Consider the following 14,313-nt stretch of genomic DNA (forward strand, 5'->3'; position numbering starts at 1 on the left):
TGACAAAGGATTTTTTTTCCCTTTTTTTCCTGTCCTACCTACCACCACTGCGTGCGGGTTTTGGTTTTGGTTTTTTTTTTTTTTCCCCCGTCTCTCTCCCCTCGGACAATAGCCATTATCTGAGCTAACAGGTCAATGTCACAGATAACGGGCCGCTGAGACGAATCCATCAGCATCTCCTGTCACTCGGCTTCTCGCCCTCCCCCCCGCTCTCCTTCCCCGGCCCTTCCTGACCCCCCAGGGAAGAAAAATTCACTTTTAGTCTGAAAAATATATCTGCACTTAAAAAAAAAAAAGAAAAAAAAGTGGGTGGCACTTCTGTATGGTGCAATAAAAGATACAGCTCAGCCCTGTTATTTTTTCTTTTTCCCCTGCCCTCTTCCCAAAGCACGTATACGAGGATCTCTCCGTAGCGAGCCCGGGCTGTTCCAAACTTTGCGGCTTTGCGGCACGGTTGGATTTCGGGTCCATTTAAGCCGGGAGAGCCCCGAGCCGGGGGAGCTGCGCTGCCCCGCGGGAGGGAGCGGGCCCGGCCCCGCCGCCCCCGCCGGCAGGTAGAGCCCGGCCTCCCGCCGCTCCATTCATGGGATTCGTTACCAAAGAAATAAAAGCAGAAAAAAAAAAATAAAAAATCGTTTAGGAAGCGGCGGCAAGCGGGGCCGTGGTTCCGCGGCACCAAACGGGGTCGTCGCGAAAATTGGCCGAGGGGGAAAAAAAAAAAAAAAAGAAGTTGCATTTCATTAAATCTCGTTATTAGTAACCAGAGTGACGCGATGACGGGAACAATTCGGGTAACGCGCCGGGCGCGCCTGCACCCGGAGCGCCGGGAGCAGCCGTCGGGGCGAGCGCGGCGCGGCTCCCGCTCGCCGCAGCCCCCGCTGCGGGGCGGCCGCGACGGCGCTGCGGGCTCCGGGCACCGGGGCGAGCGGCGGCGGCCAATAAATAGAGGCGAGCGGCGAGGGCCCGAGGCACCGCGCACCGCCGGGCCCGGGCGGGGGATGCGTCCGGGGGGGCCCGGCGGGGGCTGCCCCCTCGGGCTGCCGGTGAGCCCCCGCCGCGGGGCCGCTCCTCCGCGACCTGGCGGTGACCCCCGGCCGCGGGGCCGCTGTCGCTTTAAGCGCGCCGGGAGCGCCGCCGCCGCCGCCCCGGACGGGGGGGCCGGGGAGGAGGGTGGTGGGGGGGGAAAGGCGGCCGGAGCGGCCGGGGCTGCCCCGCTTTAAAGAGACAGTGCCCGAAAGGGGAGCGGCGGGAGGGCACGGCCCGACGGGGTGGGCGGGGAGGGGGGGCGGAGAGGGCCGCGCCGGGCCGGGCCGGGCCGGGCGCTGCCCGGGGGTGCGGCGGGGAAGCAGCGCCGCGGGCAGGCTGCGAGCGTGGGGAGGGGGAGAGCCGCCCGCCCGCCCGATCGCCCTCCCACGCGCACTCACTTTTCTCCCATCCCCGGCGGAGAAGTGAAAGAAGTTTGTTTTGTTGAGCGGTGCGCTGTGGGGTTTGTTGTTGTTGTTTTTCTTTTTCCTTTTTTTTTTTTTTTCCTTTCCCCCCTTCCTCCTTTCCCTGAAAAGGCTTGTGTGGGTTTGGGGTGGTTTTTTTTTCTTTTTTTTCCCCTTCCTCCCCCTTCCCCGATAACTTTTTTCGCACACGCCGCCCCAAAGCCAGCCGATAAGACCAGGAGGGGCCGAAAGGGGACGGTGATGGCGAGGCGGCAGGAGCCCCGCCGCCGCTGAGCCCTCCGGGGCCAGCAGCCCCCGCCCGGGCCCCGCCGCCCCCCGCACATGGTGGAGCGCCCCGCGCCGCGCTCGCCGCTCCCCGGACCCCGACGGCCGCGGCCTCCGCCCGCGTTTAACGCCGAGATGTTGCTTCCAGCCGCCTGAAGGATATTTGTCCCTCTGCCCCCTCCCTGCCCCCGCGGGCTCCCGGCGACACAAGGTAAGAGCGGCGAGCGCGGCGGCGGCGCTGCCACGGCCCCGCGGGACGGGGCCGCTTTGCCCCGTCGGTGCCGCCGGTCCCGGGGCAGAGGCCAGACACCGGGGAGTGCGGGGTGAGCCCCCCTTCCCTCCTTGGGGCTTTCTCCGAAAGGGACAATTAAACGTCCCGTTCCCAAGAGCAGCCGGAGGTGCGGGCGGCGGGGCAGCGTGCGCGCCCGTGGGGACTGAGCGCGGCCGCGGGGCTCTGCGGGGCTCTGCGGGGCTCTGCGGGGCTCTGCGGGGTTCGGGGGCCTCCGGGCTGGGGGCGAGGCTTTCCAAATTCTCTTTGGGAGGAGAGGGCAGAGCCCGGTTCGGCGGGGCGATGCTCGGCTGCCCCGCGCACCCTCCGCACCCCCATCCCACGGCCCGGCCCGATCGCGGCCGCGGGGACAGCGCGGGGGTGCCCGGGGCAGGTCCCGCGGGGACGGCGCGGGGCTCGGTCCGGGACCGCCGAGGGGCCGGGCAGGGACCTCCGTGGGCTCCCGGTGAGCGGGCAGCGGCAGCGCCGGCTCCGGCCGCGGCTCCGGGCGCTCCCCGGCGGGGCGCAGCCTCCACAGCCCTGCGCTTTCGTTTGGGGCGTTTCAGGTCGTTTTCTTTATTTTGCTGTTAAAATGGGGTGGCTGCTGCCGGGGGCAAGGCGAAGTTGTTACAATTTAGCAGTCAGCTCCCCGGGAAGCTGTGGGAAGTTTGGGATAGGCCGATGGTGAAGCTTGCGAATAATGATATTCAGTCCACTGTAATGATTAGTAATTTGTCATGATATTAGAATAGAATGTCGTCTTTAGCTTGTCCACGAGTAGTCTCATTATATTTGTTTATTGTCTGCATAATTGGAACCATTTATTGGTGTGTATTGAATACTGCCATGGTTTGCATGAGTGTTTACATTGTTTTTCATTTATTCTCTTTATTTTGACATAAGGAGTTCTGTTTTTTGCTTCGATTAAGGGGAGGGATTTAAGTGTTGCACAGGACTGTTTGGGAAGTGTAATGTTAAAACAAGATAAATAACTCTGCCTACCAGATAAAGTTTGCTTCAGAGCAACAAATATAAAAATTCTAAATGGGTGCTGCAATCAACATTAATCCTGAAACAAAACAGAAACCTACAATGAAGCCAACACCATCTATTTTAATAATTTTTGTTATATTCTTGTCAGATTCTTATTTAATTAAAATAATAACTTCAGACACAGTCATTGATGAATGCATAGAAAATCAGGTGCTTCAAATTAACATAGTGTTTCATTGCAATAATTAGACAACATTTCAATTACTTGTAAACATTTGTCAAGACGTTTTTCAGAACATTTGTTGTCTTTTTATTATTATGTATGTATTCTGACAGTTCCTAAAAAAATCTCAGCAGGGAAACATATTTCTGAATAAACACACCATTATTATTATTATTATTATTATTATTATTATTATTATTATTATTATTATTATTATTATTATTACTGTTATTTGCTTGTTTATCTGGAAACCTGTGATTTATCTTTTGATTAGGATACTCAGCCAGCGACAGAAAGATTTACTCTTTCTTATTCTTCTTTTTAGATATTGGATGAGTTTTGCAATGTGAAGTTCTGCATAGATGCCAGTCAACCAGATGTAGGAAACTGGCTCAAATATATCAAGTTTGCTGGATGCTACAATCAGCACAACCTTGTTGCCTGTCAAATAAGTGATCAGGTACGTGGTGTTCACTTTCTGGACTTACTTTTCAAAGGAACTTTCACGTGTTAATGGAAAAAAAAAATAACAGCATTTCACAGCAGCTTTTGGCCTGTTTGCTGTTATTGCAAAAGATAAGGTACAGATGGAAATGCAGAATGGAATAATTTTGATTAGGGGCGGTAGAAAATACGAATTTTCAGTTTTACATATTGTTGTTCAATTCATGTATGAGTTTTTTTGGTCTTATGTCTGATAAAATTCAGGGCTGCTTTCTAAGGGATACAAAGGCATTATGTGCTGATTTTGAATTAGGAGCATTTTCTGGCTCCTGTTGCAGTCCACTTGGATTGCTGTGTTAAATCGTGGAGTTGGTTGGATGCTGTAACATGAATTTAATGGAAAGAGGGGAGGACACAAAAGTGATAATGTTACCAGTGTACTTGCATGTGTGGGGCTTTGGATTTGAATGCACACATGCATGGATATTATTGTGCTTTCCCATACACTTTGCTGGAACTCGTAGTACTTATGTGCTGAATCAGGGTCTTCGGTGGTTTCCTTTTTCTTTTCATTTATTGCACTGAAATCCACTCTTTGTTGGGCTGAAACATTATTTATCCTTGTGTGTTGGAAAAAAGGCTGGGATAGGCAGAGGAAGAATGCAGTAAAGCAGTAAAGCATTTTGTTTTCAATTATGCTGATGAATTATTAGGTGTTTCCTAAATCAGGGTTTGCTTTTGTCTGCGGATAACACAGGCCATTATGAAATATTTTAATGGGCAAAGTTAGGCTGAGGAAGCTTTGCTTCTTTAAAGTAAAATACCTAAAACAGCAAAGCAACAGCTGATTGTGAATTCTTGTTTCCAATTTAAACTTCTCTACCTGCAAGATAGAATTCGATTCATTTAATCAGTGTTTCATTTTTCACCACTTAATTAACTGCATCAGGTGAATGTTAAAGATTATCTTTAGCTGATTTAATTGCCTTGACAGTATTGAAAGAAGAATCACAACCAGACACAAAGCTTCAATTAGAAATCATTCTTTCTAATCAAATTCCATACGTATAGGAAATGAATGTGAGGGAGCCTGCTATTTCCAGCACAGTGCTACATATTTAGCTCATGTAAGATAGCTGATTAAAACTGGGTTAAATAACTTTCTCAGAAACTAGGAGAGAAGATCTTTTTCATTTCCAACTTTTACAGTTCAGCCCTGAGCACATGTAGCATGGAACGAGCCAGCGGACTGAGAGATAATTTCTTTTCTATACAGCAGCTGGTTTAACTAAAGAAACCATAAAGGTTATTAGTAAAAGCAAGTTACATTTTCCAAGCTGAAATACGCTTTGTGCTGAAAAACGATAAATTCTCTCCGTGCAGAGCGTTTATGGAACAGTGATAGGAAGGGGAAACTATGTGGATTAATTGAAACAGAGAATTCAAGTATTTTACATTGAGCAGGAGCTGGTGTAGGTAGGAAAGATCAGAAGAAATCACATGCATTGGTCAAGCAACTCACTGTCTTTGGGTCGGTGCTGGGGATCTGCAGCTGAAAGTGCAGGCGAGGCTGAGCCATCAGCATCTCCCTCTGAGCGCACACCCGCGCTTTGACGTTTTTGGAAGGAAAGTTATGGCACTTTTAACTTTCTCTTTTTTTTAGTGTTTACATTTCTGACATTTGGTAATGGTGGCTGTACTGCTGCCAATAATTCCCTTCATTCACTGGAGACTTGTTATTTATTTTGCACAGTATCGTGCTGTTCATAATTCCATATTTTTATAGCATTTTGTTGCTGAGATTTGCAAATTAAGATTTGGTTGTCTTTCAAGTAGCTTGTTGTGATCTGGGTGCTGTCAGCAGGAGATTGTTGTTCATTTGGCCCTCTGGAAACGCTGCACACTTACCCACAAAATCGTCCGCGTACTCCAACGTTTTATGACCAGAGCCTAAAAAGTTAATGCTAAAAATGTGCTCTCGAATCTTAAAGCAAGAAACTCTTTCTAACAGCTCCTCCTTCTGCTTTCTTCTGGCACAAGCTCACCAGAGGTAATATAAAATATAATGGGGAGGCAAACTGGGAAATGGACGTTACATGGCCAAACGTGTGCGTGTACAAGGAGTGACAAATGCAAGTCAGGGCTGAGTGTGCACATAGACTGTGTGGGGCTGCCTGGGGTCACTCAGCCTTGGTAGCTCCTGGAAAATAAAAAGGGGGAAAAAAAGAAAAAGAAGGGAATAAAAAGGAGAAATAAAAATAAGGTGAAGCTGGGGATGTGTGTCAGTGGTTGTGGCTGGAGCTGGAGGGCAGGGACGATGCAGCCCAGCTGGTACAGGGGAGCCCAGCTGAGCTGGAGCCACAGCCAGTGCTGGGTGCAGGCGTGGGGGGACACCCCAGTTCTTCCTGCCTCCCCCAGGGACACAAAGCAGCTCAGCAGCCCTGGCTGCACAGGGAGCATCCCCAGTCTGCGCTCGCTCCCGAGCCACTGACACTCGATCAGCAGTAATTGTTCACCTCTAATTGCTTCAACTCATCTGTAAAATTCACAAGCAAACATTGGGCTGTACCTGAGAAGGTGAAAGATCCTTCCAGTGCTCCCAGCCTCATGCTGCCCACAAGTTTATACTGCTAAATTCGAGCTTGACTGATAGGTATGGTTCCCAGACTGCTCGAGGCAGGATTGAGATGAACTCAGGGCAGTGTGTAATCTGGTCTCTCTGCTGTGTTCTACCTGCAGTATTTAACAAAAAGAGGGAAAGAAAAACATTTTTTTGTCATTTTCTCTCTTAGAGTTTTTTCAGAGACATACCACCCCACCCCCTGACTCACGGCTGGGGTTAGGTTTCATCACTTAGGATCAACTTTACAAAAGGCCTGGGCTCTTTCTTATGACTGTATAAATGAGCTTTGCTGAGATGAACAGCTCGATAATGGTGGGATGCAGTCAAAACATGCACGCTGGATGCAACTCATGTTTCATTTGATTGCAGCTGGAGTAGGGCTTAAAAGCTGCATTTTTGTACTTATTTTTTTTCTAAATCTCGAATGAGGTCGATCTAGGATTTCTTTTTGCTGTCTTACTATTATCTCCTGTCACATCCAATCTAACCTGAACATATGTAATTTTAGGTGTATATCAATAACGAAATTCCACAAACTGGGCACTCAGTTTTTTTCTTTTCCCCAAGGAGACTACAGTGTGTGCAGAGCTGCAGAGAGCCTTGTCACTGTTCTTGCCCTGGAATGTGCTTTTTCAGCTCAGAGTCAGTTTAGGATTCTAGAGCAGTTTCTGCTAACTTGGACGACTCCTCTCTGTTATCGTTAAATATCTATTAGTTCAACTTTTTAATGACTTCAGAATGATTGGGTCTATTCGGCTTTCTGGCAGCGCTGTCAGCCCAGCAAAAGCATTATTTTTAAAGATATATGTTAATGGAAGTGCAGTTGCAAATCAAGCAGTGGCATGGCAGCGTCCGTCACACATTCCAGGCTGAGATCACGGTCACCTTCAAACTACAAATTTTTTTTTTTCACTTTTTTATTTTTAGAAAGATTGTTGGTAGCTGTTGAAGTTAAAACACCAGAATATTGTTTTTATCTTGCTTATTGCTTGCAGAGTTCTGACAGTGATCCAGACACAAAGTGCTGTGAAACTGACCTGGACTTCCAGATCCCTTTCCCCCCAACAAAGCAGCTCCCGAAGAGTCCCTTTGGTTTATCCACGGAAAACTCAGAGTGACTCAAGATCACTTTACTGAGGTTTTAGATTGCTGTGCGTGCTCAAATAGGTTTTTATTGGGTTTTTGTGTGTGTGTTTTGTTTCCTTGCCTTATACTCAAGTACGTGCCACTGCAAAGGGAGCAAAACCAGTAGTATCACACTCTTAACAACATGCCCGATGTCAGTAATATAAACTTACAGGAGTGAACCTACTGCTGTAGGTTCCATCAGATCTGATCCCACCTTACACGTTTTACAAACTTTTTTAATCTGCAGGCACAGCTTCATGTTTCAGGTTTTACGGCCGCGGCCCCCTGTCCGTGGCGGGCAGGGGCTCCTTGCACAGCCACCTGCAAAAGTTGTGTATTTAAGGAATAGTTTTGAGGCTTTGTTGTCAGAGAGTGAAATTAAGGTTTTGGCTGTTGTGGGTCAGGAGGGCACGCACACACTGAGCTCACACAGGGCTCTGTTCTGCCATGATTCTTCCTGTGAATTGCTGGTTATTAAGCAAATAAAGCTTAATCCAGCTCCCACTAAAAATCTGTCTCCAGTGGAGCAGGGATGTTTTAGCTTGGAGCTGGTGGAATGAAGAGCTGCTCAGTGGTGATTTTCCACTTGCTGCAGTTAGAGCTGAGGCTGTGGGTGAAATTCCTGCCTGGGCTTTATGACTGCCTGTGTTATCTGGAATTTGATGCACTGGTGGTGTTACTGCTCTCAGCATTGGACTGTCCTGATGTGACCTAAAGTAAACTCTTTAGAACCAAACCTAGCAACTTGTTGTTGCCATTTCTGCAAAGTGATGAGGTTTTTCTTGCTGATTCATGTTTCATAAAAGTGATAAGGGCTTTTCTGTGATGAGGGCTGTCAAATCCTACTCGTCTGCTCGTTAAAACGTAGAGAATTATGGGCAACCACAGAGCCAGGACAAGACTGCATCTTGCTTGATATTGGTGTGGTTCATGATGCAGGTTCATGGGTGTTAGAGGGCAACAGATTGGTTAGATCAGCTCAGGAGAACAGCTGGGTGACAGAAATGGGGGTCTGGTGTCAGTAGTTAGTGGTCCCTAAGGAAGAGGTTCTGCAGGACCAGAGCAGCTTGGAGGAACCAAGGCTTTCACAGAAGCTAAAATTCACCGACAGTGGAAGAAGACCTGAGTGGTACTGAGGAGGGAGGTGGCCTGCAGCTCCCCAAGATGCCAAAAAGGGGGCCCTGCAGGGAGGTATCCTGCAGTTCCCTTCTTGTTTTGGGGAGCAGGAGGCACCTTTTCCCTTACAAGGTGGAAGAGTGAGGATTCCTGGAGCATCCTTCCTCCAGTCCTTCCTGCATAGAGATTTTGGGGCATTTTGGAAATGAAGAAGGAAAGGATTCACAGCCCTGGTGCTGAGGCACTGTGGTGCTCCCCTGCCCTGTCTGCAGGGGGAAGGGGAGGGTCCTGGGAGGGTCCTTTCTCCCCACCTTTCTCCCCACCGGGCTCCCACTTGTGCCCCCTCACCCCTTGCATGCAGAGACTTGCTGACTTTTGCCTCTGGGTTTTTGCTGAAGTTTTCTTTGGGCCCAATACAGCTCTCAGACAGGACTCCTTTACCTTGGCCCTTGAAAAAACTCCAGTTTGTTTCAATTTATCATTTGCCTGAGTATAGCAAAAAGAACCTGGCTCGGGTTTCATCACACAGCTCTCCAGCTGCACAAGTTGTTCATCACAGGAGCTAAAATTGAAGCTGTTCTATTTGGACCTTTTTCTTTCTTGTTTTTTCCCTTCAAACTCTTAATTACAGCTTGTTGTGGAGCTGTGTGTGTGTTTGTCCTTCTCATTTATCTGGTGGGTGTAACTCCTGATTTTGATGGAGCTCCTTGGATGTAATGCTCATTAGTAGTTTCGGACATTTAATTTGTTTTACTTTTCAAGCAAATTCCCCTCTTGCTCTGAAGCAGTGTGGAGGTGGATGCCAGTTGGCAGCATCCACTCTGCCTCTTGGGGACATTCCCCAGAGGAGCTGGGAGATGGGGCTGCCTTGCCTGGGGTGGGTGTACCCATGGAATGTGGTCCAGTGAGCGCTGGTGGGGCTCACCAGGGAGAAATCCACTTTCGGGGTCTTCTGTTCCATCCCACCACCCCAAGCTGGGTCCTCCTGTTTGCACCAGTGCAGGACAGGATCCCTGGGTGCCTCCCCTGTGGTGGGAGCTGTGAGTTCAGCACGTGGCCTGGGGGTTAAAGGACAAACTGCATCCACTTAGAGAGGCATCTCTAGCCTGCCCTAAAATCTGAATTTCCCTGGCAGCTCTGGAGCACGTGCAATGTTCCCCAAAGCTGTAGGCAGGAATAAAGGGTTTATTTGGATGCACCAGAACACAGCTCCTCTTTGGGGCATCACAGATGTGTGCATGGCACTTCCTGCCTCCGCCTGCACTCAGTGACTGAGTTGCTGCTTTTCCCCCCAAAACTTTACCTTCAGTTAACCCCTCCTGGTTCTGGGGGATGCTGATGGGAGCAGAGGGGGGTCCAGGCAGGGCTGGCAGGGGCAGGGGGATGGCTGGGGTGCTTCAAAGCACGGGGGCTCAGTGGCTGAGCGTGGCCCCAGCCGAGCTCGCGGGGAGCGCGTTTCGCTATTATTTCAATTATTACAACTTCCTGAATAGGTCGAAGGTCGTTCATAATTCACGCTTCTGTCATCTTTACACATGCCAAATGCAGTCTATTAAGCATAAATAAAATTTCAAGTGCCTGACCAGGAAAAGTAAACTGGGATTCATAACAATGAGGCCTTATTCATCCATTTAAAAGTGAATTGTGTGTGTTCCTTTTTTTTTTTTTATCCCCCCTCCTCTTTCCCTTTATGGCTTTGCAGTTTGGAAGCTTTTATTTCTGCTCGGTAGCACAGATCTCTGACCTGCAGTGTGGGTGTGGGCAGGCACAGAGCACTGATGAGCCAGGCCTCCCCCAACTTCTCCCCACCTCAGACCCCCTGAACTTTGAAAGTGTTTCCAGACCTGAATCCGATTTTGCTCTTCCTACATAAACTATAGTCACACACCGTTGATCCCAGGGCATGTGAAATGAGCATCTGGACTTTGCTTTTATTTTTTTTTTTTCTCCCCTTCCTCTGGTTGTTCCTCTCCTGTGCAGAAGCTCTTCCTATACTTGTTCTCAAGCAGACCCCAGTGCAGGTTAACCCAAAAAAGTTGGCGAATGCAGCAGCATCAGTCAGCTGGAGAAATGATAGCCAGAAAATTGAAACCTTTCATTAATTATAGTAAACTCAGGACTGTGTGCCAGAAATCTTCAAGCTTTGCATTTGAAAAATCCACTTATTTTATGATAGCATTTCCTAATACCAAAAATACTGCCCGTGGTAGAGGTGCTGTTCTTGCAACACACAGACAGCCCAAGGGTACCTGTGGGGCTGGGGGAGTATTTGTGAGGTTTCCCATCTGGGGGCTGCAGGATTTCCCCCCTCCCTGCCTCCTCTGGGTCATCTGCTGCTGCCTCAAAATTCAGGCAATGTGGTTCATTTCAACAGTTGGCTTCTCACTTTTTCCTAGATAGGGTAACCCCAGGAGTTTTTAGGTGGGAAGAGTGAGAAAAAAAAGCTATTCATGTGAAGTAATAAGGACAGCTTTTAAAATCAGAATAAATTTACCTGCATGACTGTTTTGGTTTAAATTTCAATATGTTTTATTTTAGATTCTCACTGCAATGTAAATTGATGTATAAAGGGTTAGTGCAGGTGAATTTTTTCTGTATAAACAGAAATTTAAAAAATTATTTTTAATAATAATTAAAGTTAATACTCCAATAATGTGAAAATGGAAATCTGTCACTCAGCCTTTTTTTTAGAGAATGTTAGGGTCTGAGATGCAAAATAAAGAAACATTACTCAACTTAAAAAATAGAGTTTTTTGAAACACTCATCTTGTTTCCCTGCTGAGGGACAGAGAGGCTGGCCAGGCAGTTTCTGATAGGTAGCTGGGTCATTTCTGGATTTCTAAATACCAGTGCAGACAAGACAGCTGGCTGCAGAGCCTGCTCCTGCTCGGGGCTGTGTCCCACAGCTGCAGGGAAGATGCTGCATCGCCCTGGGCTGCCCCAAGAGCAGCGATGCTCCCCAGCACAGAGCCTGTGAACAAGACCCTCTTTATGCCCCAGTCCATGTGTCCTCCCTCTGTGGTGAGAGGTGAAAAGGTCTCTCCAGAAACCTTTGGTGGGACAGGGAACATATGGGAGAAGGCTCTGCTGTGGTTTTTGTTTGCTCCTTGGTGTACCCGCAAAACCAACCCAGGAAGAACAGCAGTGTTTACCTGACTAGGAAACAAAACCTGGGAAAAGAAGCAAGTCCTGGGCAGAGCAGAAGCTTTGGCACAGTCCCTCTGGGATGGTGGAAGTCCTTCTGTGTCCTGGCTGTGTGCTGCTCCTTCTCTGTCTTGTCCTTCTGCTTCCACCCCAAGATGGAGATCCCCAGAAATCTCTTCAGTCAGTGTGCACATATCATTATTCCACATATTATTGTCACCCCAGACCAGCCAGCAACTGGGCCTATCTTCCACAGATCCAACTGCAGCTTACCTTTCAGATGTGCAGAGGCCATTACACTTCTGGGATTGAAAATCCACTTTTCAATACGTCCATCGTAACAAATTGAAAACCAAGCATTGCTTGCTGCAGATATTCACTGGATGTGGCACTGCCATCAGGTTTATTTGCAGGAGGTAGAAGCTGGCTCCATTTAAATGTGTTTTGGCCTTAGATGGGATGAGCTGTGTTGCCTCAGTGCAGCCCCAGCACGCTGAAGCTCTGTGTCCTTTGGCACTGACAGCAGCATTGCATCCACAGGGGGTTGTGGTACCAGATACTTGCTTGGCTGCATGAAGGGACCTCCACAGGACACTGCCAGGCTCTCTCGGCCACCAAAACACTCTGTGGAGTTTGAAATCCCCTTGACCAGAGATACAAATGGGAAACCCAAGCAGCCCAGGCTGTTGGTTCGATGAGGATGGTGTGGGTTAGGAGGGAGAGTGGATCACACTGCACAAAAACTCCTTCTCCTGGTTTTTATGGGGAAAATTGGCCACAAGCAGGGGGTTGTGGCACTGGTGCCTTGTGCCTGATGTGTTTTGCCAGTGTCACCTGGTGAAGGTGAGCCCTGGGGTGTGGGATGAGCATCCTCCACTGCCACTCCCTGCACTGTTCTCCGGAGGGGCTTTTGGGACAAACTGCAGGAAAAAAAAAAACCCACCAAATCTGAGGAAATACATCCAAATTGGATATTTTTAAGTGTTTATCCCGTTTAGTGGGCACGGCTTGTGCAGGCAGAAAGGATTAGGCTGTACGGCCACCTCCTGGAGGACACCGGTATGTGCTGGCTGCCGGTGGGCGATGATGCTGCGCTGTGCCTGGGCAGGGCGAGCACCGCCCTGGGTCACAGCCCTCGTGTGACCCGGCCGGGGAGGCACCCACCACCTCCAGACACCTGTCCCTGCCTGTGACAAACTCACCTGTGTGACTTTGATCGCCGGGAGTGATTTGCTGCCTCTCTCCCCGTGCACTGCAATGAGCATTGAGAGTTAAGAGTTTGGGAGCAAACCTTTTAAAAATGCTGAGAAAAAGCAAAGGCATCATTTTTTTAGCGTAGGAAACATAGCTGTCATGTGGTTTTGTTTAACAAGGCCCGAGGAAGTTACTAATATTTATTTGAGCTGCTTCATGGAGCTTTTTAGTGCTCTTCACATTTCCTGCTGAGACAGAAAGCAGCCAGATGGATTTTGGGAATTTCCTTTCGGCAGAGTCTGGTGGTGCTGGTTTGTGCTTCCTCTGGTGCAGGGACCCAAGGGAGGGTGTCCCCTTTGCCCTCCCCCACAGCCTCCTGCCACCCCAAAGGGCTCCTTCCCACAGCCCAGCATCACCTGTGTAAGGGGACATGGTGTCACCAGCCAGGGCCACCACCAGCAGCTTTGACTGCTCATGGCGTTTCTCCATCCAGGACTGATTTTTCCCTTGGTTTCCATTTGAAGCTGAGGAATAGCCAGGTGCACTGGTTCTTACAAGCTTCTCTCCTCACAGATTTTTGGACTGTGTAGATGGTTGGAATGGAGGGCTGGATGGCTATGGCTTAACCAGCAGCATCTCCTTGTGTCTGCTTTAGAATTATAAAAACATCAAGGTTGGAAAAGATGTCCGAGATAATTGAGTAAAAGTATTAAAGTTACTTTAGTACTTTTCCCCAGTGCAACAGGAGTTCCTTCCCTTACCAGGATCACTCAGGGATGTGTTTTATGACTGCTCTTTGGTATAACTCAGCAGACAGGTTGCTGGTGATATCTGCAGTCACTGCACAGCTCATTTTGCAGCAGAGGCTGTTGAAAGCAGTCCTTTTTATCCTCACAGATCCCAAAACACAGCGACTTTGGGGCTGGAAGGAGCAGACTTGCCGTGGTCAATCAGCCCCTCTCCATCAGTACATCATGAGTGGGCAGGCTCTGGCCACGAGGTCTGCCACACACACCAGCAGGTTTGTGGTGCTTCTTTGCCTTTACCTTGCTTTTTCTTTCTATTTTTTTTTCTCCCCAGATATTCTACAGAGTGGTAGCAGATATTGAACCAGGAGAGGAGCTCTTACTGTTCATGAAGAGTGAAGATTATTCACATGAAACAATGGCTCCGGACATCCACGGTTAGCCTCTTCTTAGTGTTTCATCTGACAGAAAGTATCACTGAAATTAACCCAGAATTTAGGAAGACTTTTTCTTCTGTTGGAATCTGGGATGGCTTCACTGCAGAGAGGAGAGCTGGACTGTGGTTGCATTTGTCCGTCTTCTGCCCTTTTGTTCCTGATTGAAACTTGATTTTTTTGTGGGGCTGCAAAAGAAGAACAGCAGTCCATGTCCTTATCTGAAGATTGTGCTGCTCCTGCAGGAGCAGGACCCTGGTTATAGATTTTTTTTTTTTTCATTTAGCC

General features: G+C 48.7%; 1 protein-coding gene across 6 annotated transcripts in view; it reads left to right on the plus strand.

The window, feature by feature from the left end:
• The first annotated feature begins 1,699 nt into the window (after positions 1-1,699).
• The window catches only part of MECOM (MDS1 and EVI1 complex locus), a 48,191-nt gene continuing 35,577 nt past the window's right edge, over positions 1,700-14,313 (plus strand). For 5 of the 6 annotated variants that reach the window (XM_054639194.2, XM_077184168.1, XM_054639193.2 and 2 more), the window contains exons 1-2: positions 3,536-3,656; positions 13,926-14,028. In XM_054639194.2, the coding sequence (XP_054495169.1) occupies positions 13,980-14,028 (49 nt within the window). In that variant the 5' untranslated portion in view covers positions 3,536-3,656; positions 13,926-13,979. Of the gene's footprint in view, positions 1,924-3,521; positions 3,657-13,925; positions 14,029-14,313 lie in introns of those variants that run through there. The other variant, XM_054639195.2, reaches the window with a different exon arrangement.

The sequence above is a fragment of the Agelaius phoeniceus genome, chromosome 10 (assembly GCF_051311805.1).
Source record: "Agelaius phoeniceus isolate bAgePho1 chromosome 10, bAgePho1.hap1, whole genome shotgun sequence".
Classification (NCBI taxonomy): Eukaryota; Metazoa; Chordata; class Aves; order Passeriformes; family Icteridae; genus Agelaius; species Agelaius phoeniceus.